General features: G+C 48.3%; 2 protein-coding genes across 4 annotated transcripts in view; one reads left to right on the forward strand and one right to left on the reverse strand.

The window, feature by feature from the left end:
• The window catches only part of FKBP6 (FKBP prolyl isomerase family member 6 (inactive)), a 37,736-nt gene extending 21,504 nt beyond the window's left edge, over positions 1-16,232 (forward strand). The window contains exon 13 of one of the 2 annotated variants that reach the window (XM_061561972.1): positions 13,866-16,232. In XM_061561972.1, coding sequence (XP_061417956.1) covers positions 13,866-13,928 — 63 coding nt within the window. In that variant the 3' untranslated portion in view covers positions 13,929-16,232. Of the gene's footprint in view, positions 1-437; positions 458-13,865 lie in introns of those variants that run through there. The other variant, XM_061561973.1, reaches the window with a different exon arrangement.
• Positions 16,233-18,295: 2,063 nt separating this feature from the next.
• The window catches only part of LOC133348884 (leucine-rich repeat-containing protein 75A-like), an 83,978-nt gene continuing 76,421 nt past the window's right edge, over positions 18,296-25,852 (reverse strand). For both annotated transcript variants that reach the window (XM_061561966.1, XM_061561965.1), the window contains one exon: positions 18,296-24,823. In XM_061561966.1, coding sequence (XP_061417950.1) covers positions 24,091-24,823 — 733 coding nt within the window. In that variant the 3' untranslated portion in view covers positions 18,296-24,090. The remainder of the gene's footprint in view (positions 24,824-25,852) is intronic.

Genomic DNA, 25,852 nt, shown 5'->3' on the forward strand with positions numbered 1-25,852 from the left:
AATTTTTTTATTATTATTTTATGATGTGTAAATAAAAGGAAGGCTAGTGAGATCCAGACGGGTTGATTGTGGACTACATCCACGGTGACGATAAAATACAAAAAATAAAACGAGAGTAGGGAATGAATTGGGGGGGAAATAAAAATCCTCGCCAACTCGCTTGGTCGTGCCAAGTTCGTAAGCGTCAAATAGCCACCGGAGACCGCTAACGTGAAATCAGACTCGTATTGTTGTCGTCGCTTGCGGTGGCGCTTGCCCACTCGGGGGCCTTGGTCAGAAATGATTTTTGTTGACCTCCTCCTCTCATTTCCATTTATAAAATCCAAGTGAGATGACAAAAAATGGTCATCTTATTCTTCTGACACACCTAGTCTTGTGTCATTGGGGCACCGCTGTTGTTTCCCCACCGGTATCTCCTGCAACTGCTACGCGCGCAGTAGACACTCGACGACCTCCACGCTCTGCCCTCGCGGGGTCAGGAACCAGCAGCGGCGTGACGAAGCAGTTGCAGGGCTGCGCCTATACCGACATTACATCTGAATCGACACATCCTTCCAGCTCTGCAGAGAGCGGACCGGCATTATCGAGAGAGTGCGTTGTTGTTGACATCGGCTTGTGTGATGATGCATCGACATAACGCACTTCCTGCCACCCTCCCTCCCTCCGTGGATCCGTGTCAATAATGGCCCCGACCCACGTTCCCCCCCCCCATTCCCGGAACCTTCCGGTAGGAAATGATGCTCGTTTAGAAACCGCAGCAGCGAACGTTGAGTTATGGCACGGGCACGACTGCCGTGACATTTTCGTAAACAGCTATTATTTATCCACTTGATTGTTTTTCCTTTTTTTTTTTCCCCCCTCGCCATGCAATTCCCCCTTCAGTTGTTTTGTGCATTTGTGACCTTTTCTCAACTGATTTCTCTCCGTGTTAAATGAGTTTTCCCCAATGTGTTAATAATATAAAAAAAAAACACGTGCAGGGGGCTGGGAGGGTTTTTGTTGTTGTTACGTAGCACGGTAGAACGTCGCGTATCCATCCTGACCGATGAACCGCCCGTACTCCAGTGCGGTATTTGCATGCGGTGACCCCGCCACTACAAGATGATCACAAAACTGACCTTTTCACACGCAGCGATGCCTCGTTAATCTCGCTCTCGTTTTATTTGCTCACTTCCCGAGTGTGGACGAGCGTTTTCCGCGTGCTGTATAAAGCTTCAAGTTTGTCCAGCAACTTGTTTGTGTACGTTGTCACTGGATTTTTTTGGTTTCTATATAGATGTTCACACGTACCGATCTTTTCACATCCCCCGCCTGTACCTCGGTGCCCAGTAACGAGTCGAATATGTGACGTATGCATTACCAAACGGATGGCGCTGGGGAAGGGATCTGGGGGTAGGGGTGGTGGGTGGGAGATGAGTGAAGCGGTGGGGGGGGGGCGGCGTGGCCTCCCTCTCCCCTGGAATGGTTGGTTGCAGCATTCCAATTCTTCGTCACGAGTCGGGACGGATGACGTGGGAAGTTATCGGTGCGTCGTCCATGGTTCCTGCCCATAGTAACGTATAATTTAGCCCACGAATGAGGTGTGAATAATAGTAAGAAATCGCACTTGCATCGCATCTTTCATCAATGAACCGCTCAATGAATCTAAAGGATCTTCGATGAGAGCATCCTTTATCCCACGATAAGAAAGATCGTTGATGGGGTGTTTTTGAAAAACTAGATCCGCATGTTTTGTTTGACCTTGGCTTCATTGATGCTCGTGACTATCCACGTTCATCCTTTCCCCACGGATGACCATGACGTGCACTTAACATTTCTCTTCATCCGCCTTCCCTCAGCAAATTCTACTCTCTGTGGACCAGTGGAGATATTCTGTGGGTCGTCAGGATTTTCGATTATCACTATCTCGCCGACGTGGCGCGTACTCGTAACGAGCACTGGCTCAGCGGTTGAGCGAGCGGCTCGCAATTGGAAGGTTGCGAGCTCACATTCAGTTTGGGGGCGATTAATTCAGCCCATCATCCTTGGGTGGGGGGGGGGGGGGTCGATAAAACAACTACCACTTTGTGAGCAAGTCAACACCGATTGTCTTATGGATAAACTCGTCCCCCCTGCTATAAGAATGTGGAATCTGAGCACTGCGTCGATGCTCATTTGAGGCAGGAATTCCACTTGGGCTTTTGAGCAGCCATTATTTAGCTCGATGGTCCACCCTAAACCGCTTCCACACAAATGGAAAACGAAAAACTCTCCAGTGTGCGACTCTGGCCAACCAGAACAGATCATACAACGAATAACGACGCAATGGCCCGATCCACAAATATGAAGAAAAACATCACAGCGATACTCCACTGCTCCTGACTCGGTTATCCGAGTTGACCACCTCAATGTGAAATTGTAGTTGTCGCACCTCTGATCAGCACGGTTGACTACATACGGTGCAAAAGAAGTTCGTACATATGTAAATACGAAAGAAAAGAAAGACTTGGCTAGATGAAGTCGTTGATGTCCCGCCTGTGAATGAGAGCAGGGGGGGGACGGCTCTCCCCGGGGTAGCGTCGGTCACTTGCGGCTCGTTAGACGGCCCACCATACTGGCGGCGGCAGCGGGGGGAGCAGCGGCCATCTGTTCCACAGCGGAGAGAGACGGCGCCCGTGGAGGAGACTTTTGCCGGTCAATAGCCGCAAATGCTAGCGCTGGCAGGTGACTCGTCAACATAATGAGAATTCCCCCCGACACTACACTTGGCAAGAAGCGTTGGAGACAATTTGCCGTGGAGGCTGCAATTTCGGTGGGGGGGGGGAGCGGGCGATGTGTTTCCGTAGTGGGGGGTGGGGGGGCAAGGCAAATCCCCCTTTTATCCCCACCAACCCCCCACTTCGCACGCAGGTATGATTGTGACTGTGGCCAAACAGGTGACAAAGGACTGCTTCTATTTTTTTGTTAATTTCATTAAATTGGCAGCTAGTTAGTCGATCAGCAAACCGGAGATCACTGGTTCCATCTCCCGGCGCGCCTGTTGCACCACAGTCGATTGGTGGGTCGCGCGTGGTGGGGTAAAGTGTGGGCACTCCCACCTACTCCCAGACATTTGGCCAACGTGGAAGAGTAGGCCAAAGATTATTTAGAGGGGAGCTGTCTAAAACTTTGTCTAGGCCCTTTGGGCAGCAGTGACGTGACCCTAGAAATTTCAGGGTTGCGCCTTTACCACCGTCAAATTGGCACCCGGTTTGCTTTCGAGTATATTTCAAAGACACGCTTTTAACTTAAATTGGCAGCACTTTTGTCTGTCCATTCGCATGCTTGATGAAGGCTTCCCACGCTGTGCAGTTCATTCCATCACACAAAGAGGTGCACTGCTAGCTGTGAAAGACTCATTGCGGCCGGACAGGAATCGTAATCACCTATTTAGTTTGTGGCGGTGGGGAGGCGTTTAAATTAGTTATAATTCACAGTGGTCTTCTGAGGCCTTAGCTGATATCCGCATTTAATTAACACCCCCTTTGCACGACTAATAGGTGTGCGGCGGATACAGGAATTACGCACGTCTGTCTTGGAAGTCCTGGGGCTCCTTCAAGGTCTCTGCAAGTGGCAGGATGATTTATTTTTATGCTTTTTTTTTCTCTTTTAATTACTTATCCCGCGCTCGACAACACGTCAAATGGGTGAGGAATTTTCCGTTCGGAGCTCGAGCAGCGGAGAACGCTCCCCTGCTGAAGAGGATGTCGCAGAACTAGTCCTCGGGTTACTTTCGTAGACTTTTTTTATTCACACTATGTATGCCCCGGACGGTGTGTCCGTCGAGTGTTGATTAATCGGCTATTATTTGTTATATCGGAGCTCGAATTGGCCCAAGTAAGTGAAAACTTAATTTATTGTAACGGTTATTTTGGGCAGCCGTAGGTAACGCGGCTGAGAGCAGTGTTGTTCGTTATTCGGAGACATTTACTTGCCCTTTGTTATGCTTCTCTCAGCTATCTTCTTTCTTTGTTAATTTGGCTTCTCCTTGTACAACACCCTACTTAGTTATTCACGAACCATGTATGATGGTGCTTTAATTATTAACTGGCTACACTTGAACCTGGTTTAACCACGAGCGGTTGAAACCAGAGGTCGCAAACGGGTTTTGATTCCTTACCCGTACCCGTACCCGGCCGCATCCAGGGTCGCAAATGGGTACCCGTACCCGGCCGGGTACGGGTAACCGGGTATCGGGTACGGGTATCGGGTATCGGGTACCTGGTTGCGACCTCTGGTTGAAACCCAGGTATGAACTCGGGCTCTCAGCAGTGCCGGCTCAGAATCTATGAGCCACTGGGCCACCTTGATGTTAAGGATCCCATTTGTAGTTATGCTGGAGAGAGTAGTCCCAAAGGTCCGTGGGTTGATAGAAAAATACATTTTACATGGAGACAGGGATCCTCTTGTTAATTATTTATTGTTTGGGGTGGAGCACTGGCAGAGTGGTTAGCCCACCGCGCTATTAACCTGGCGACCTTAATTCAATTCCCGGCCACGGCTCTCATCAGTGGCGAGCGATCTAAGAACCGGTCCTGATTAACGTCTGCACCAACCTCCACTGACGAGCGTGGTCAAATATGGCAAAATAACCCCGATGACCAACATAGAATGGAAGGGCCATCATATAGCAGTGGATTTACAAAGGGCCGTACGTTACTATGCTTATACATCATTCTTTACGCATGAACCTCTACTACATCGTACACTGAGTTGTATACAATTTTTCTACGTTTAAGCTCAGTTGGCATTCATAGTGTTTTGTACAGTGTTCTTTCGTATGTTTATCAAACCTGCAGCAGTTATTCACAAGGCCCAACGCTGCCAATAAGACCCAGGAGGTTGAAACCAGTCAATAATTTCCCTGCCTAAATGGATGTTGCTGTAAAATATGGCTTCGTGAGTCCCATAGGCTGATTTGCACAAAAATATTTTTTGGCAGTCGAATATCTATTTGGTGTGTAGGAAATAATGACTCCACGTGCCGGGAACTTCTTTAGCTCGGTTCCCTGAAGCTCCGAGCACGTGGAGCGAAACGTCGGCCATCAGGCCGAACAACACGGGGTACGAGCCGAAAAATACAACGGGGAGTTGCGCGGCACAACCGCACAAACCTACGGAGTAAAAAATATTAGTTTATTTAGCATGGCAAAACTGACGCCCTGTCTGCACGTTTCTGCTTACTGCATTGATGTATAGACCGGGGCATGTGTCTGGCTACGGAATCTTAAAATCAACGGAAGTTGGCATCGTCATTGAAATGCTTTCACTTGTGTCGGAGCCCAGGTTTGACTTGTTCCTCTACGCTTTGTCCCCACTGCCTCTTTCCAGACAATGATGAAACGTTTTTTAAATTAAAATATTTTATCGGATGTTCTATCGAGATGGAATGTCTTGTTTGTAAGGGTGTCCAGGGTAGCAGGGTGACAAGTACATAGCAAGCTCGTGACGGACACGTACGCATACAGTTTTAGATATACAGCTTACACAGTGTACGTCTATGCAATGTCACGTACATTTATACAGTCAAGAACGGGTACAAGAAGGCCGAGGCAGCATGCTTATGAACATCGCGCTGCAATCAAATATTTACATAAGTAAGTGGCGCACACCGCCGCATCGTATGGAATGTGTGAATTGTAAACGTCACCCGCGACCAATAAGAAACCCGCTCCTGCTGTCCGCTTGAAAAACCCGGGTAGCGTGTTTCTGCTCCGTGTCGTTGTAGAGCTGTTAGGATCCGGGCCGCGCAGCAATAGGTGAGCGGTGAGTCTGCGCGTGGCCCGCCCCCATTGTTTTATTATTTTCCACTTCCGTCCGCGCCTCCTTCCCGCACTGCGCACTTGTCTCAGTCACAGTTTTGGTAAGACCACAAGCTGCTAACCCCTAGTAGCCAAACTGAGTAAAAAACAAACGTCGCTGGAGAGCTTCTTTTGAAAAGGGGGAAAGACCCAATGATGACCCCACCCCCCCCGTCCGTGAAAAAGTTATCTTCCACAGAGTAGAATTTGTTGAGGGAAGGAGGGTGAAGAGAACTGTTAAGTGCATGTCTTGATTATCCTTGGGGAAAGGGGACCGCTGTAATGTAGAGGGTCCCCCGTTGTAGAGGTTCGCGGTTTGGGTCCCCGTAGTCGCCTTAGTTATTACTGCGGGTGTTTTCATCCGAAAGATAAGCGCCGTCTGCTTCGCAGTGGACATAAATGATCCCGTAACGTGATTCGAAAATAGGCCATGCGTGTGCCATTTTACGGTTTAAATTCGCTAAATTGCTCAAATTACTTTTGAGGGAAGCCCGGTGCAGGCCCGGTGCTGCATACATCTTGGGCTGCATAGGGACAGCTGCCACTCGAGCGGGGAAGGGTCCCCTGGGCTCGACTGCAACAGGCTTTTGGAATGGTTGGGATGGGATGCAATCTAAGGCACTGTAAATTGCTGAGGGATTAAAGCAAGCGCCCTATACATGCATCGTGGATATTTCCCATGGTGCATTGTACGTTTTGTCTTGGCATGCGCAATTGTGACGTGCCCGATCCATCACGTGCCCACTGGGTTTGGCGTTCTTAACTGGGCATGGTATGAGTCTAAGATACAAATAGGACGTCTATAGTAGTGAACAGCTCCCGATTTGTTGTATACATATATATATAAATTATGTATAAGTCACGAGCCAGTGTAATGATGAAGCATGTGTTCAGGCAATGAAAGGGAAGGCTACAGTTAAAGCTGATAGCTTACTGAGATGATTTTCAAAGCACTTTGGTGCAAATGCACAGATGTTTTGTTTGAATCGTAAATGAGCATGTGGATTTTCCAGGAATTGAGTAACAACTGCTGCGTAGGTTTTCACAGTTGCGATGTACAGCTCTCCGATGGGTTTTTCAGATTGTGCCTCAACGGTTAACATCTGCGTGCTGGGTGCTTCTTCAGGATATGAACTGGTTTCATTTCCCGAAGAAGCTTCCAGGACGTGGAGCGAAACGTCGGACATCATGCCGAACAACACACCGCGGTGCAACGTAACATGCACGTTTGCGTAGCCAATTTGTCGATTCACAATTGATTTGTTGGCTAAGCCACTTAGTGATCCGACCCAACGTGTCGTTGAACCCTCCACCAGCCGGACACAAGTTAAATTGTCAGGTGGTGTACAGACATTTTTAACACCCCATTTATTACCGTTTCAGCTCACCGACAAGTTTAAGAGCAAATTCTTACAACTAGATAAAAAAATATATGTCAATGTTATAGCATCGTTCGTACATTTTACATTTTTTAATCGTTGAGGAAAAGAAGACATGAGCTGCCAGGTTTTGAGCCGGTGCCAACAATTGCTCTGCTGTTCTCTAAATATTAAGATGGTTTCAACCAATTAGTGAGTGTTTTTTCATGCGAGTGGAAACCAGAGCACCCAGAGAAAGCCCATGCATGCGAGGGGGCAACACTCTATCCCATGCAGAAGGGACAGACTGTCAGTCCACACTTTCCTGTACTGCATTCTGCTGGCAAGCCAGGGTGTTGCACCTCGATGTGCACGGGAAGCAAGTCTGAATCATTTGCCATCTGCGGTGATTCACCAACCCTCCACAGTGCTGGATTACAGTCGGCCATGTGCAGCACAGCCACCGCCACGTCTCGTTGGAATTTACGCCAACCGCATTCAAGGAAATAACTTTTGTGCCGCGTTACGAGCAAGAAAAACGGGTAGAGCTATATACAGCGCATCCGTGGGAAACCCACAGCCGATTTATTTTTCGGGCAGCTTGTAGTTGAACTGAAGTTTCGTTTTATCCGCGGATTTTAAATATTGCCCAACCTCAATGCCGTCGTCATTCCCTGTTGCCGTATTCGCACGCACGCTGTGATCCATTGCACAGGTGACCCGAATTTCATGAAATGCCCTTTAGCGGTAATTAATAGTCTTTGAAATAATACGCATCAACAATGCAGGGTTACATCATTATTTATTCATTTTATTCCTTAAAAGTAACATTTTAATGAGATTCTGGAATGAAGTATGACCCCGCATGTTATCGCCTAAAGATGATTATTCTTTTAATTCAAAACCAAAAATCAAAGTGATTTCCCTGCCGAAATGAAAAGGTGGTGTTCATCACCTGTGTACAGCTCTGGAAAATGCATATTGTTGTGATGGGCAGCAAGTGTTATTTGCGTCGGACAACCACTGTAACCGTCATGTGAGATGATGTGTTTTATCAACACCTGGCAGGACACCAGCGGGCTGAGGATTTGAACTCGCAACCTTACGATTGCGAGCTGCTGCAGTTACACGGGATATTTGTCTTTCAAATTGGTTAAAACGCTCTTGTAGGAATTGTTTCTTCAAAACACAAAAGGGTGGCTGGCGACTGCAAACGGGGAAGCTGTCTTTGCGCTCAAATGGGAATCGGGCTGTCTCCACCTATGTTGTGCTTCTTCCACGCCGTGTCGGTCATGGGCAGTTGTTCGACCATACTTCACCATGCTGGTCAGTGCGGGTTGGTGAAAATGGCTGTGGGGCCCAGGATCAGTTTAGGTAACGCTCGCCTCTGAGGTGTTAGCTGTTACCGGGAATGGAACCTGGGTCACTGGGTTTTGTGGTGCAGTGTAGAGACCACTGCACAACCGTTCCACTCCAGTGCTTGTGTTTTTTATTTAATACGCTGTTTTACTTAGGGAACCCCCCCCCCCCCGAGTCTTAAGACTTATTTTCACAAGGGTCCTGCCCAGTTTTTACAGTCGCGGGCGGTGTTGCTAAGTGTAATCCCAATCAAGTGATTTGCAGGTAAATTTTCATCTTTTGGGTGTTTAGCCAATGGCAGTTACTTTGTGTTGGTTTTTTTTGTCTCATGAAGTTGAAGGCTAAGTTCAATCTTAATTTTGGAGCTTTCGTGCTGTGGTGGTGGCTCTATAAGCACTAAGTACCCCTTTTTCCACTGCACAACTGGGCGATGCCGGAAGGCTGTGCCTGTTAAGGTTGTTTTTCACACTGCAGCAGCCAAGTCGTACCTTTAACTTAATTCACAATGAACGAGTCTAGACGCATGTCGGTTACGCGGTGACGACGTGTCCTCGCGATGTCGCTCGCTGACGTCGCATGCAACGAACGGTCAGCAACCGTTCCCTGGCCCTGCTTGGCACCTCGCTAGGTTCAGGTGTCTTGGGAGTCCAGCAAGTTGCAGTTTGGTCATGGCTTGACAGGTCAAGTGGGTCATCAACAACCACCAGAGGGCCCTGCGCTGGCTCGGCTCACATTTGCCAGTGGAAAAAAGATGATAGATGCCAGCACGTTGGCTAGTGACACAATCCCGATGGCGGTCGGTGTTAAGCCGCTCACTCAGTTCCGCATTCTAATTGCACATAATCACCAGTACGGAGTGCCTAGAGACGTGCAGGCAGCGGGCTCCTCCCACACAAGGTCGCATCCCACACTTGGGGGTGGAGGGGTTGTGGTGGTGGAGCGAGTGGGTGGGTAGTTGAGGCTGATTGAGGGTAACTTGGCAGTCGCAGGAGCCCCGTGAAACACAATTACGGTGTTGGATTTAGGCAGCGTCTGAATGCAGCCACATGTCCAGGGTACTGACACGTGAGCACTGAGGGCATTTGTTTTATAGAGAGTCATAGGCAAAGCGGGGGAGGGGGGGGGTGAAGGGAACACAGCCTGAGCAGGGGCAGAGGGGGGAAGGGTGTTCCAGATGATGGGGGCAGCAGAAGAGAATAAGCAACTTCCCATTGAGAGACAATGTGACTGGGGGCAGTGTAGAGGGGAGTAGAGTTTGATGAGAGAGCAGTCTGGGCAGCATGGATGGCTGGGCCGGAGAGGAAGCTCGACGCCTCGGATGCAGCAGCAGCAGCAGCAGAAAAATGAGCAAACGAGAGAGGCTGGAAAATATTAACGGTTCTGCATTTGCTTTTTCACACTGCTTTTAATAAACACAAAAAAAGACGAGCACAAAGAAAACGCAACAAAAACCTCGCCGACCTTGGGATTTGAAGGCTGTCGCACCTTGTTTCGCTTTCGCAGTCAACATCATCAGAGAGCCCTCTGATATGCACACCATAGCCGCTTCACCCAATTATCAGATTTTTCACTTATAATAATTATTTTTCCTACACCCCCACCACAACCCCCTTCTATCCACCGATCCCCATGGCCTCTCGTGATGATTAATACATGAGGAGTATTTTTGTAATGTTTTTTTCTGCCTTCATAATTTATCCCTGGCGGGCGCGTAACTGACAATGGCGGGTGAGCGCATCAGCTTCGCCCACCCCGAGAGAATCTCTTTTCATTTTCGTGGGAGCGGCGCGGATTTGAGTTCACGCTGACACTCTTTTGTGATGACTGGCCAGGTGGCTGAGAGGTCAAGAGGTCAGAGGTGGCACGGAGGATGAGATAACCTGTGTTCCAATCCAGGTATCGGCCGCCTGTGATTCATACCGAGGTCCTCCAACGTTCCGAGTTGACGGGACGGTGACGTGGCCGAGGGGTAGCGTGTTTGCCTCTTGTCGCAGAGGTTTGTGGTTCGAGCCCGGTGGCCGCCCTGGTTAATACTGCGGATGTATAATAGTAATTTTAAAAAATGTCTACTTCACGGTGGACGATAAAGGATTACAACAATGGTATTCTAAAAGGATTAGGCCATGTTTGCCGGCGTCACGGTCCAAGAAAATTAACAACCCCCGTATTTTATTTTAACGTGGCGCATATAGAACGGAGATCGATTGATTTATTTCATTACTGTCAAAAGTGAATATCGTAAACAAATCATTTTCATCCTCTTAAGCATTGAAAAAACTTAATTAGGTTGGGAGTGATGATGAATGCTGTTTGGCATCCCGATGATTGATTGCGTTTCTTGTGCTTGGTAAGGAATTTCGTCATGATTTGTAAGAAACCCATCAAGCATGAATGAGTAAAACCCGGGCTCAATAAATGTAATCGTCCCTTTCTCCTCTACTGCCCCCATCGTCTGGAAAACACTTCCCCCAGCCACCCATGCTGTCAACTCCCTGCCACAAAATGAGCCTCAATACTTTGCTGATCTCATCAAGGAGCATAAACCATCACACGAACTCCGGTCATCCTCGCAGCAGTAGCGGCATTTGGCTAGCCATTGCACAAAGACGGTCACTGCATCGCACGCTTTCAGATGCGCTTCTGCAGGCATCTGGAACACGCTCTTCCGATATTACATTTAGAAGCCATATAAATCCTAATTTTTATTTAAATCCACACTGTATTATACATAGGCATATACACTTATATAGACGTATACGCTAACACAGGACCCATAGACTCACATAGGACCCAGAACTTTGCATAGAGACCCATAGACTCACATAGGACCCATACTGTAGAGATTCATAGACTTAAAAACTCATATAATTACATACAGACGCATATGCTCCCACAGGAATCAATATACTCGTACAGAGACCCATAGACTCGCATGGTGACCCATGGACTCAGGGACCTGTATACTCACATCGGGATTTCATAGACTCACATGGGGACCTATCGCTGACTTGCCTATAACATAAATTCTGCCCACTGTTTCAGTACAGCGTCTTGAGATTCGCGGTCACATTTCGACTCTGCCATATAAATCCGCGCGGCAATCCTATTCGTATTGTATACTTGTGAAAGTCGGGGCAGCAGGGTCAGGGTTGGATTGGAGGGGAGGACGATTCAAAGGCAAATGGCATTTCCTGCTGGACGGTAGGATCGGCAGGGCTTCCGATTGTTTTATCGCCGGAACAGCGGGGAGACCGACCCCCCCGACGTTGAGTGTGGCGTGGGCGATGAGAGATGTCTTCATCTCTTCACACTTAGCTCTGCACTGCCTCAATGGGGCCCGGCGTTCCTGTTGCCAATGGTTGCTATCGCCAGTGCTAACTGTGTGTGTTTTGACGTTTTTTTCTCCCGACTTTTTCAGGGGACGCACAAAGACGTGTGAAAAGCACACTCAGCCTTGTGTGCATTGTACAAAAACAACAAAAACATCAGCAGTACCTGAAGAAGCGCATTCCTGTCCTTTTGTCTTAGGCCAGCATCCAAATAAATGTGAACCAATGTGGCCCACTGATGGGCAGCAGTGATTTGGAGGTGGACAACCATCGACTGGTTTTGCCCATATTAGGACTCGTCAATATAGTGTCGTATGTTCACCACTGCTCACCGCTGCTCACCGCTGCAATTTCGGTCTCTGGTAACCATATATATGCAGTCCCCACACGATGGGGAGTACCATTAGCGTGGCTAATGCCAGCAAAATAATTAAATCTGTAAATGAATTTTTGATGGAATTTCTTATGACGTAGCAGATTTGGTTAATTTAACGACGTGTCCTCTTGCACGGTTGTGCTATGCAGCGCATATCATGTTATAGCTGGGACGATTAACAATGTGCAACATTCCCGTCTATTAAATATCGGTTATTTCACTCTTGGTACATGTGGTCAATTGTGCATGTCCTCTTGGGTGCATTCCCTCCATTAGCTGCCTTTCTGGCGTCAGTCATGACCCCACTGAGCATCGTTGAATTGGCACGCATGAGTCGATTATTTACGTCTGCCAGAATCCTCAAATGTGACTTTCTGATGTCACATTGAGACTTGAACAAAACCATGCAAGCAAGGAATTCGTTTTGGATGGGGGAAAAAAACATAGTTTGGATTTCGTTTTTTTTTAGGACAATTTTGGTGTCTTGTTCGGATTTCTTTTAATTTTGGATAACTTGCGCTCCGTAATAATTTTATGTTAGTGGTGGCAACAACAGTGGTGTAACGTTACATGTGACACAGCTTTTGCCGAGAAAAGCACGGAAATGACCTAGTCTAAGTGATGTCACTTCCGTCTGCGTGATACTTTCGGATTAACCCGAAACACAAAAATAACACAATTTAGTATCATTAAAAATATCGTATCTTAGTCGGATTTTTGGAGGTAAAAAAAAAAGTTAATGTCAGCCCAATAATTGGGAAAACTTCCATTGTACAACCGAGAATGGAACATAATAGAGAACAATACAAATTAGATGGTCAAAGGCGACTCAAAAGGATAGATTCTGGAATCCAATTGTGACGCCCAATTCGTGAAAATCATCGAATCGCTGGCCTTATGAGTGAATCATGTGCATTGTTTAAATGCCCTGTGTTGCCTCAATTCGAAAAGCCTTTGAATGGGAGTCATGGTTCAGCGGAGCTTGCCCGCTTGGATAGGTTAATGAGGCATCACATTCATTATAAATATCTGCTTCACTGTTTCACACAATATAATTGTATGTACGAGTAGTATTCAAGAGCGAGTCAGATGAAAAACCTTTGCTCCCGCTACTATTTGCATGTGATTTGCATTAATTATAAGTAATTGACTATGATGCACACAGTATGTAATGCGTGTGGCGTGAGAAAGGGGAGCTGTCGGTGTGTAATGGTCGGCACGCTGGACTTGCAGTCCGGAGGTCACCGATTGACTCACCACCACAGTGATGCGTGGTGGGGTAAAATGTGGATATTCCCACTTTTTGGTCAAGATGTGTGGCCCAGCATACTAGAGTAGACCAAATACCCAGAAGAGCGGCTCTTTAGAGCAGAGGGCCTTCTGTAAGCAAGCTATTGCAGGGCTGCACCTTTACCTTCAGCAGGATGGATCCCTCCCCCCCCCCACCCTCGACCTCTGGGTTACAAGTGCAGTGTGCTCACCATTACACCACGGCAACGTTGTCCGATGACTTGTATTGAGTATTTACTGTGATCGAGTACAATGTATTGGCTTGGCTGATGTTGGTCGGACCGCTGGGGATATTTTTCACTCGTTTAATCAATAATTTCACTTTTTTTTCCAGGGCACTGGCAGCCTGGTGAAGATATGGAAGAAGAACTCGCAGGATGCCTGTCCGCGGGATTAAGGCCACGTAACCTTTTCGACGAAACTGTAAAAGCAACGCCCAACGGTTTCTCGGAGGTTGCTTTTATGTTCGTAGCGTTTTGGAAACCGGAGGGGCAGGGAGGCAGCAGTGTTAATTTTCTTTTACAAAACTACCGATGGAAATATTCATCAACGGGGTGGTGTTTGTGTTTTTATTTTGAGTCGACGATCGCTTATGAGCGGACGGAACTGTTGAAGTTATGGCGACGATGACTACGACTGCTCGGCCAAAGACGAAAGCACGACCATGACGAGACGAAACTAGCCAGTCTGAATGAAGACACGGACTAAGATTATTTTGTTGCCTTGTTGGAGATCGCAGTGCGCTGAGGAAGAACAGACATGATCATCTATATAAATAAAGACCTTAATCTGTGTCTTAAAAACCTATAAGTTACTTTCTAACAAGGTAGAAAGCTGAAATTTGGTACAGAGGTTGCGTTTAGGACATGAACAACAGAAACACATCAGAAAATCCCGAGATTTTTCATTTTAAGGCCCCCAAATCTCGATCCCTGCAGTCACGAAAGCTTTAAATCGAGATGTCTGTGCGTGTCATTCAGAAACCATTCAAATATAAGATTGCGGGTTTTTTTCGTTTGATGGTGTTAAAATAGAACCATTCTATATTTTATTGTTTTTGAGATTTCGGATTCAAGCGGTTTTCAATGAAAGAATACGCATTTTATGATCATATCTGAATAATTCCAAAACGGTAAAAGATAGAGGATTAAGTTCATAAGCAAATTACAGAATCTTGAAATTCAGCGGTTTCTGATGGGTGTATGCCTTTAAGTATAAGAAGTAGATTCAAGTCAACAATTATTTTTTTGCGGATTAAATGCAACATTTTTGGAGTAAAGTCTATGATCGTAGCTTATAAATTGTAAAACTAAAAATCATATCAGGTTAATACATTTATTGAAAACTTTTGCATGGGCTAGTTGGCTATATATGCATATAAAGAGATGTTTTGAGTTCACCAATTGGCTGACCTGATAATATGGGTGTGTGGGGCGTGTGGAAAATTTCACACTCCACACACGAAAACGTAATGTGAAGAGTGTTTGACTAAGCGTTTTTTGATAGCTTTATAATGTCCCGGTTGCTCGTTTTTTTGCGGCATTAACGTGCGATTAAACGAGACCCCTGGATCGCACGTTATTATAACGCGGGAAGGCTCGTGCTCAGGTCTTGGGGATTATCAGTGCAAAGAGTCGGTGGAATCCCGTAGAATATTGGATTTCCGCTGACAACGTAAAGGATGTCCTGGGCATAAAAAAAAAAAACCACGAGGAAGCATTTGTTTAACAAGCCGCGCTAATTCTCCGGTGGCCACGTTATTAGAATGGATCGCGGTAGATTACCGGAGCGGCATACGCAGTCGGACAGAGACGGAAGAGCGGAGGGAAATGACCCCAGATGTGGGTGGCTTAGCCCGTGACTGCGGAATTGGAAAATAGCTTTGAATGTCCCCCCCCGTTTTCCCTCTTGATGAAGACGGGAAGCGATGGAACTTGTTAGTGGTTGATGGAAAGTCACACGTTTCTCACGGATGCTGTTCGCTAAGAGCAGGGTGTGCGCTGGGAGGAGCGGGAAGAGGAGTGAGGAGTAACGGGGCCAGTCCATCTCCGCCGGGTTCTCTGGATTTACCCTCTAAATTTAGAATGAACATGTGTTTAGATTATTTGGCTGCAACTGTAAATTCCCACATGTGACTATAAAGCCAATTCCATGAGCCAGGTTGCCTCTGAATTAAAGCTGATAGCTCGGTGGGCTTTACCTGGTAAAATACAACAGCCGAGTAGGTTTTTTAGAAACTACTCTTTGGTTCTTTCGGTAAAGTCACGGAGAAAGAAATTAAATAATAGAATGTGACGTTTCGATTGCAACACAAGCAATCGTCATCAGGTACGAATGAATGAGAAAACAAACCTAGTAAACTTCGCAAAATATAATGCAATACAACACAGAGAGTCGGCTAACATAACAGTCAACACCCTACCTGGTTGATTACGTTCTTCCAACAATTGCTAAATTTGAGAGAGACAAAACAGACACGGAGACACACAGACAGACACACAAGCAGAGAGAGAGACTCGCACAGAGACTGGAGAGAGACGCACACATAGGCATACAGAAACAACGCCTATGTGTTGAGGCCTTAAATAGAGAGAGAGCAGGGGGGGGTAGAGAATAATGAGAGAGTTGTGTGGAACAAACAAGCACGGCCTGCCCAAAGCGGACGGAGGAGCTAGGCACTGGACTTGTAAACAAACAAGCAAATTTAGTAAAATTAATGCAACACAGAGTCTGTTAACACACAGTTAACGCATAGCCTGGTTGATTACGTTCTTCCAAAGATTGCTAAATTAGAAGTTAAAGTGTGTAACAAACAAGCGCGGCAAATCCTCCCCGTAGAGGTGGTTAGAACTAGATTCAAAGCTTAATTTATTTCTACGTGACTTTACCGAAAGAACCAAAGAGTAATTCCTGCAGTCACGAAAGCTTCGAATCTAGTTTTTAGAAACTGCTCGGGAAACTTAATTCGCAGGGTTTGGACAAAAATTCCTATTGCACTACCACAGTCCATCCACATATTTGTGAATCAAATGTGTTTTTGTGTTTAGTCAATACTGACTATGGGCGGTCGAAAGAAGTGTGACGATGCCCACAGCTAGGAGTCAAACTTGCACCCGTCTCCCCCCCCCCCCCAATGACCAATTGACCGTGCAAAATATTGTTTTTCTTTCCCCATTGCCGATGTTGGCAGCGATCAGTTCAGAAGCAGAATGTTGAGGTCTGCTAGCCACGACGTTAGGGCTACAGGGGAGATTTTGTGTAGTTTTACTTCCTAAAAAATGCCTACTTCATAATTTTTTCTTGCTGTGGTTATTCCACCTGATGACGATTGCTTGTGTTGCGATCGAAACGTCGTGATTTGTTTTATTTTATTTTATACCTACGTGACTTTACCGAAAGAACCAAAGAGTATGTAATATAAATTTTCTATACTTTTGAGGCATAAGCAATTAGAAAATAACACTTACTACCCAGGAACAAAATTCGTGTTACATAGTGAAATCCGTCAAATGAGCGGGTGAGTTAATTGTTACATTGCCAACCTACTATAGTCTACAAAATTAGAGCATTTTGCGTTTTTGTGTTGGATACTTCTACAATTGAAAGCAAATATACAGCAAACCCTTGCCCATCGCGGGGGAGGCGGGGGGGTTACGATCTTGGAAATAGCCGCAATCGGCAAAACCGCAAACTGAAAAGTATGGCAGGGGTCGGCAACCAAAATAACAAGAAGAGCCATTTCTTTCCAATTCGGTACAAAATTCAGTATTTCAAGAGCCGCAATGCATCTATGTACAACTGTACATACGTACATATCGTCAAGAAGCAGCCCGTAAAGAGCCGCATGCGGCTCCGGAGCCGTAGGTTGCCGACCCCTGGTCTATGGCAAGTGGGAAAATCGGGGTTGGTCCACGGTTCGCAGCAGCGTCAACGCGAGCAGCGCAGTGGCGATTACGCGTAGAGGGATCTCGCGGCCGACAGCGAAAGGTCCCGAGCCACAGCGGTGGATCGGCGAACTGAAGCTCGACAAATTTGGCGCGCGCTCGCTAAGCCCACGAGAGGGGGGGGAGGGTTTTGCTGCTGTGTGACGGGACGACTTTGCCCTCCTTTGTCTTCAGGGGCAAGTGGGCCCTTCCCCAGAGCGGTCTTATGACGAATGTGTTGATTTTTGTAAGTGTTTGGGCATGTGCAGCATCGCAAAAAAAAAAATTGTTGTTTATTTGAGGCTTCGTTGAAGCATTTGTGCCATTGATTGACCCCCGTGTGGGTAATCACAAGCCCCCTGTTGTTAATTTTTGGGGCTGTTGTTGACTTGTCATTTTTGTTAATTACAATAAAAACAAAATGCTTCAACTACTTCATGGTGGAACAATTTGCGTTTTGTCAAAATCCTTCGTAGAATAAATTTTGATCAAGGAATCTTAATTTGTAAATGTTTCTAATTACGTGCAAATGTTCTAATTCACGTGCGTGGTGGGTGTCTGAGATTTTATCTGACGCAACCCTTATTTCACGAATCCAGTGCCCCTTGACCTTTGTTGGGCCCTCTCTCCATGTGCTCGGTATGCTTACGCCTTGCAACCACCACTGGCTGCTGCGTCGTTGCTTTTGTAATTCCAGGTCACCGCCAAACGCCAACATTGTCCCACCACCGCATACATTCTCGAGAAACGCATCTTGCTCGTTCTACCTACTGGAGCATCCAGAGTCTTAACTTTCCTCTCCCGCAGGCGAGCAAAAATGAATGCGATCGCGGAACCAAGGAGCAATACAAAATATGCTTTTATTTCCCATATAAAGCATCTTCCACCACCACTAGACGTCTGGCAAAGAGTGCAGCGTTTGTTCTCCGTGACCGCAGCGTGACTCGCAAGAACGTTGGTGGGACGTTGACGGGACGTTGACGGGACGTTAAAGACGGCGGGGGGAGGAGGGGGGGGCGCAAGCAATGCGAGGATCGTCACGGAGCCAAATGCGACACTTTTTTTTCTTACATCGATGCACGCTGTCAAACGGCAGAGCGCGCCCGTAGAGCTGGGGCTAAGAAGACAATGAATCGACAAAAAGGATTAAAATAATTTAGTTTTTTTTTCTGCAGTCTCTTACTCGGGGCAAGTTAATACATCTCCCGAAGGCAGGAAACCACCCCCCCCCCCCCCCTTATCTTTACAGGTACGAGTAGTGGGCAGCGTGACACGGGCCCATCGCGGCGATGCCGATAACGTCACTAAGTGCCGCCCATCACCTCCCGTCCAGCGGCACGCGTGGCAACAGGTGAGACTCCCCCCCCAACCCTCCCGGGCTGTTTTCGTGTCTTCTCTTTAGCCGAGCACTCGGGACTGATGATGGGTTTGGAATGAGCGATTAGTTGAGTAATCGAATATCCCCCCAGCCCAGCTCTAGGACGTCGCCCACAGTTGACGGCTCTCCTCCCCAGATGTCATCGTTGGCTTTCATTCCACAAGCAAAACAAAAGTCTCGACACGACTACAAAGAGGTTGACTTGCGCCGCATGGCAAAACAAAACAATCCGCCGTGTTTTTACAGAAGACTCGTCAGAATGTTTGACCCTTTCTGGAAATAAAACAGGTGTGTCAAGATGGTAAAAACACCAAACGGAAACCTTTTGCAAGGAAATCACTTTTATTTTCTCAACCATGGAGTTCATGGTCGTACGGCGCTCGTTGGATATAGGAACGCGTGTCTTTTCCACTTCACAACCGAATCGTGCCGGGGCTATGCCGTGCCAGCCTTGGCACGGCTCAGGAAGCAAGCACCACGTATTTTTCCACCACAGAAACCGAACCGTGCCGTTGACGTCACGCGTCTGAGCGTAAGCGCCCGACGCCAAGTGTGATGAAAATTATTAAACTTGCGCCTGGTCCTGCCTGGCCACGCGGACCAGATGTAGCTGTCTTGTCAGGTCAGCGTAGCACGGTTTGGTTCTGGCTCGACAAACAGCCAGTGGAAAACCACCTGTATGTTGAACTCCTTTCGCACCGTACGTAGCCAATTGCGCTCATCGGAAGTGAGCGCCGCACGCTGGCAAAGCTCGGGTGTGGCAGTGGAAAAACGGTACGAGGAGGGGCTCGCATTCCTCCCTCGTCACCTTGGAACATTCGCAACGGAAGTCCCCTGGGGATGGCACTCCCTTACCACCGTCACGTCGGCATTCGTCCGGAACATTTCCACGCGATAGGCCATTTGGTTGAGCTATCATTTGTGGCCAGGTCGTTTGCGAAAAAGAAGCTCATAGCCGAGTGGGCTTTTCGTGGTAAAATAAACATAAGATTTAATAATAATAGGGTTCATATTCTTGGTTCTTTCGGTACAGTCACGTAAAAGGGAAAGAATAAAAGAATATAAATAAAAAATATAATTAATATTATTTTATTATTTCCCTTCTACGTGACTTTACCGAAAGAACCAAGAATATAAATACCTGCAGTCACGAAAGCTTTTAATCAAAAATAATAATAGGGTTTTTCCCCTTTTTTGTTTGTTTGCATTTGACTGCAAGTATTGTGGTTAATGCAGACATGCATCCTCGTAAAAAGGTTTCAGTTTTGTTGCCAGAAAAAAGGGGAAAACCCTATTATTGTATTTTGGTACTGGCAAAGGAGGTCTAATGATGAAACGTAAGATTTGTTGTGTTCGTCATTTGTTTACCTTTCCGACACTTTGCACTCATATCGTGTCTTCGCACTGTTTGTTGTCGTAACGTTGCGACCCTCTCTCCTACCTGGACATCTGTGAAAGAAGAGCTCCATAGCTCATCGGATTCCTCCGGTATAAATACACATTCTGATTCCGTTTAACTGGGGGACGTGAACTCCTCGTTAGAGGGAGCTCTGGAGAGCTACCTTTGGTGGGTACTTGGCCTACACTTCGAGACACGTCTTGGGAAGAGGTGGGATTACCCATGGAATCGAAGCGGTGACCTCTGGATTACAATGTCCGGCGTGCGGACCCTTACACGCCGAGGTAGCAGCTCCCGGCGGACGTGCACACGGCGCGCTCCTGTTTAAGTTTTAAACCCCCCACCCGCATTCTCTGTTGAGAGCAAGGCTGTGTGTCGCGCTGTCTGCTGCTGTCGCTGTAATTACATTTTGTTAACGTCTTACATTCGCGGGTTGTAAGATAGCGCCTCTTGTAAACAATTGGTTCTCAGCTTACGATTAAAAGGGAGGGTGGGGGGGGGCATTCTTTCGTAAAGACTGACATTCGGTTAAGTAAGCACGCGTGTGCCAACACGCTTGTGCGTGATGGCACGGTGGCTAATATTCGCAGCTGGCACAAAAGGGCCGCGTTCCATCGGGCGGAGGGAGAGGTTTGCACGGTGGTAACATTCGTGCGTCGCAGAAAGACGCTCCTGGGTTCGATTCCTGACCTCGGGCACCTCCGTGTGGAGTTTGGATGTTCTCCCTCGTGTTACGGCGTTGATTTTCCTCCGAGTTCTCCGGTTTTTCTTTCGTAGCTAAAACATTTTTTTTTACCCTGGTATCGGCCAAACATTCCCCAATGCTAAAAAAATTACCTACAAATTTCTCAATTGGGACTACACAAAGCAACATCGCCCTCTACTGTGAACACTTGAAGAGGCCGCCTGATAAAAGAGTCTTGAAAGTTGGTAAGGCTTTCTTGGGTAAACAATTGTTATAATAAGAATAAACAAAGGTAACTACAGTGCTCAGGTGAGGCATTCTTGGCATGGTTGGCATCAAAACCTTCAAAGCGGAGAATGAGATTTCAAGACGCAGTGAATTGGAGCTGCCCCTTGCGTTGTATCTTTGTGATACACAGTCTATTTTTGGGTCAGGCCATGTAACGTTGAAGCCAACTGTGCCGTAAAACACCCTCCACCACCCGACGTAACCAAACAAAATCGCCACGCGCGCAAACGTTGAACTTGTAATTGGCACTGAAGTTTCAGCTCACCGGCAAGTCGGATAACAATTGACGCAACCCAACGTAGCAATTCAGCAATCGCATTTCGGCGATTCTTGAAGGTCATGGCCGTATCATTCGGATTGAAGAATACGAGTGGTTCGGCAGAAGTAATGGTCGGAGCGCCAAATTGCGAAGGGTCCCCGGCCTTCACGCGTCTCGCAGAATTCCATTTATGCTTTCAAAACCATTCAGATCTGCGATTTAAAAAATAAAAACCGTGGGCCCCGACTCCCTCGTTCGATCTCTAGTTTTTCGAGGGTGCATGACGTCGCACGTGTTACACCGCCGACTGTTGCTTTTCCATCTTTTTGAAATCCACACTCTATATTCTGGGTTCTATAATGAAAATTTTTTCATACATAAAAAAAAACTAAGAACTAATTCGTTTTTCTAATATCTTTTTCAATCTCTCGGCCAAATGATTTTTATTCTCGTCCTCTCGTTCAATGATCTTGTTTTTGCGTGTGTGCGTTTTGCACGTTGTGTGCATGCACGCTGTTGGTGGGCAGCGGTAGTGTAGTGGTTAGCGCATGGCCAACAATGGTGATGAATATCTGAACCGGTCCTGGACCTCCCCTAGGTTGACTCAGCCTTACCCTGGTGTAATGTGTCAACATCGACACGAGGGAGTTGCGCTGCCCACCCCACCATGCAATACGCTGTTTCAGCCGTATCATGTGTTCCACTAATTGCACTTGCCCAACAGCCTGTTGAGGCTATACAGGGTATCTTTGTTTTGTAACCAAATATGTGGACACATTTGAATGGTGAATGGCAATGGTTGGCAAACACTTGGCTATGAACTCGCTGACATAAGTTCGATTCCTGGCCCGTCTGACATGAGTGGCGAGCGAAATTTGAACCGGTCCTGGGCCTGCACCCACTTCCGCACTGACCAGCGTGGTGAAGTATGGTCAAACAACCCCAAAGGCCAATGACAGTAGGATGAGGGAAAGCCTTCACCAAGCATTAAATATAATCTTATAATTTACTATAATATTTATCTTATTTATTTAGTGTCTAAAGCCGTGTATATGTTTTTACGAACATATATTTACTTACGTACATATACACGCATCTCTGTACAAGCTGCACAAAAAAACATCTATTGAACAATCGATATAGACACGGTATTCTTGAAGCATACTGAAGGGCGACATCCGGACCTATTTAAAACGCCCCGGTGTTAATTTCCCCACGTACGCGCGTAACCACGATCCCAGACACACACGAGGTCACCCGCGACGAGTGTCCTTCCTGTTCTTGTAAATCTCGAACATGATAGGTCTTTCAAAATAAACTATTAAAATATTGAAGTGACCCCGGGGGGGGGAGTGGGAGGGGGTCAGAGGTCAGACGGCACCACTGAGAGAGTCCTGGGTTCGAATTTGGGTTTCAGTGGCCAGGTTCTCAGCTGCCCAGAGCAAGATGGGTCTTGGCTCGAACAGTAATAAACCAAAAAACACAAGTGCACACACACACACACAAACCCCTACCATCATATTTGGTTTTGCTCTTGGTTTTGGCTAAATTCCAGCTAGGAGAATTTAAATAATTGTAAAAACACTCTCATAGAAGGGTGCAGGGGAAAGTGTGTCCCCCCCCCCCCGGGTTATTTTTTCCAGACAAAGTCTGTTCTTTTAACACGTGGGGCACACTACTGCCGGCAGATATCTACAAGGATTCTCCCTGTCTTGCGACATGATGCCGGTAGTGCAATTGGAACTGGGGGGTTGGTTGAGGGGGGGCAGTGGAAAAACCAAGAACATTAAATAATCAAATACCTCCAGCGATGTGGAAAATTACTATCCACTGAAGACTTATCCTCTCATGCCCTCTCCAAACTGCCCGGTATTGAGAATTGCACATCTCTGACATCGTCGAAAGGATCGCGGGCCGCACGTCGCAATGTTGAGCCGTGAGTCATGTGTCGTACCAATTGGCCCATCGCGAGCGGGCACAGCTGGCAGCGTAGGTGCCAGCTGTGAGAACCAGGTCTCGGTGAACAGAGTCTCTTTCGCAGGGGAGACCTGGGTAGTGAGGGTGGGGGGCGGGTGTCGGTGTGAGAATGAGCCCTCTCCGAAGCGTGACGCGCGCCGAATCGCACCGCGCCGCTTTGTGAGACGCCGTTCCTGCTGCACTCCGTCGCGCGTTTTGCGTGAACGTGAACGTGTGCCCGCGCGCGCTCGTCCACTGCGAGAACATCCACCACCGGCTCTGCTTGATTGCGACCGAGGCGAGTGCTGCTCAATGTGCCACCTGCGCAGGGAGACGCCCAAACGTGTCGGCTACCAACGGACAAGCGACGGGAAGCCGGAAGGTTTGACGCGGCAGGAGGGGGTCGCTGGAGGTCACGCGGCGGCTGTGCACGAGGCGCAGCGTGCGACGCCATCGACGGCAACTGCCCCCGACGACCCCTTCATCTCCATCTGGATGTAACCTACGCATGTCGTCGTGGTCGTCATCATAAGCCAAGGCATGATCTCTCATCCAACGCTTAAGGGATCGGCGACGGCTTGGAGGAGGCCTGAAACGTCGCCTCGTTTGAATCGGTCATAAAGTAACGCGTCGTTCGCTGCGGGAGCTGCAAAGCGCACCGGAGCGACGAGTCATCTGACCGCCGTCCCGCGCTCCCCTTGCTCCTCAGACCCTCCGCCCCAAGCCGGCTCCTCTGTGGACGTCGCCGCCGTCGTCGCCGTCGTCGCGATCGCCGTCGTCGCGATCGCCGTCACCGCCGCCGTCGTCACGATCGCCGCTGCCGGGGTCGTCCCGGAGCATCCGTTGGAGGCGGCGGCACCGGCGGCGACGCCGTGACCCCGCGACCCCTCTGCGCCACCGCATCCGCCGCGTTGCACCGCCACCGCGGCCGCCGCCACCACCACTGCCGCCGCGGCCGCCTTCTCCTCCATCGCCTCGTGGATGGTGGGCAGGCTGCCCTGCTTGGGGCAGCGCTTGCGCAGCGCCAGCAGCATGGGCTGTGGCAGCGAGAAGATGTCCACGTTGTTGCCCAGGTCGACCCAGGAGAGCGACGGGAAGGAGCGCGGCTCCTTGAGCGACTCAGCCAGGTCGCGGAGCACGGCGCGCGTCAGCCGGTTGCCGTTGAGCGCCAGGCTGGCGAGGTTGGGCAGCGCCGCGAGGCCCGGCAGCAGCAGGCGCAGCCCGTCGTCCGTGAGCTCGGCGAAGCTCAGCTCCACCGAGTTGAGGCCGCGCAGGTGCGGCGAGCCGCCCTGCAGGAAGGAGGCGACGCGCTCCAGCTCGCGCCGGTGGCCCGGGCTGCCCAGCGGGACGCCCGACAGGGGCAGCGTGCCGCCGTCGGGCTCCAGGCACAGCGCCGGCTTGGCGCTGCGGCGGACGGGCACGGGGGGGGAGGGGGAGAGAGAAAGAGTGGCAAGCGCGACGGTCAGCTGCGCGCCGACGGATCGCTGCGAGTGCGCGGAAGCCCCTTGTTGAACGCCGCGCGGCAAGAGGCCGACAGGAATGGACCGCCAACGGCCACGTTCGACGGAGCGACAGCGGACACGAGGCTGCAGTGAACATACAGTGGTATTTCGATTTAAAGCTTTCGTGACTGCAGGGATTCATCTTCTTGGTTATTTCGGTAAAGTCACGTAGAAGGGAAGTAATAAAATAAAAAAAATAAAACATAATAAATTAATTCTCACGACGTTTCGGCTTGGTGGTGTTTCATTCTTCACCTGAGGATGGCTGCTTGCGTTGTGGCCGAAACGTCGTGAGAATTATTTTATTACGTTTTATTTTTATTATTTTATTACTTCCCTTCTACGTGACTTTACCGAAAGAACCAAGAAGATACAGGGGTATATTTGACAAGATGCCACGGTGAAAACACGACATGAGGCTGTGGTTAATGTACAAGCTTCCCTGGTGAGTGGACAAGAAACTGGCGAAACGTCCTCTCGGGAGCGTTCGCTCCTTTTGGCTGTGAATCCGTCGTCAGCCTCGACCGCCGGCCATGATCGCTTCTCGTGAAGTGTCTTCGACCCCGCTTACCGTTCCGATCGGTGAGTTACGCGGGGTCTGGTTGGTTTGTTTAATGACGCAGAGAATTCTGGAGGCCAGGAGTGTCACGAATGCGGGTTCACATCCACCCGTCCGCTCATAAAAAAACCACGGACAAACGCCGGCGATCCCCCGGGCCTTCATTTCTCGCTCGGTATTTTCCAGAACGCTTCTAGGGTTTGGCATGGCGTAGCGATAATGGTCGTAAAACACCGGCACTCAAGAACAAAGTACGCCTGTCCACGATGTCCCTCTATCATCGTAACCACAACGTATTCCTCCTCCAAGGACAGATTAAACATCACGAGGACAAAAACACGACGAGATGGATGAGGAGCGCAAAAATAAATT

Source organism: Lethenteron reissneri, chromosome 28 (genome assembly GCF_015708825.2).
Source record: "Lethenteron reissneri isolate LAM-NWPU_2019-01 chromosome 28, ASM1570882v1, whole genome shotgun sequence".
Classification (NCBI taxonomy): Eukaryota; Metazoa; Chordata; class Hyperoartia; order Petromyzontiformes; family Petromyzontidae; genus Lethenteron; species Lethenteron reissneri.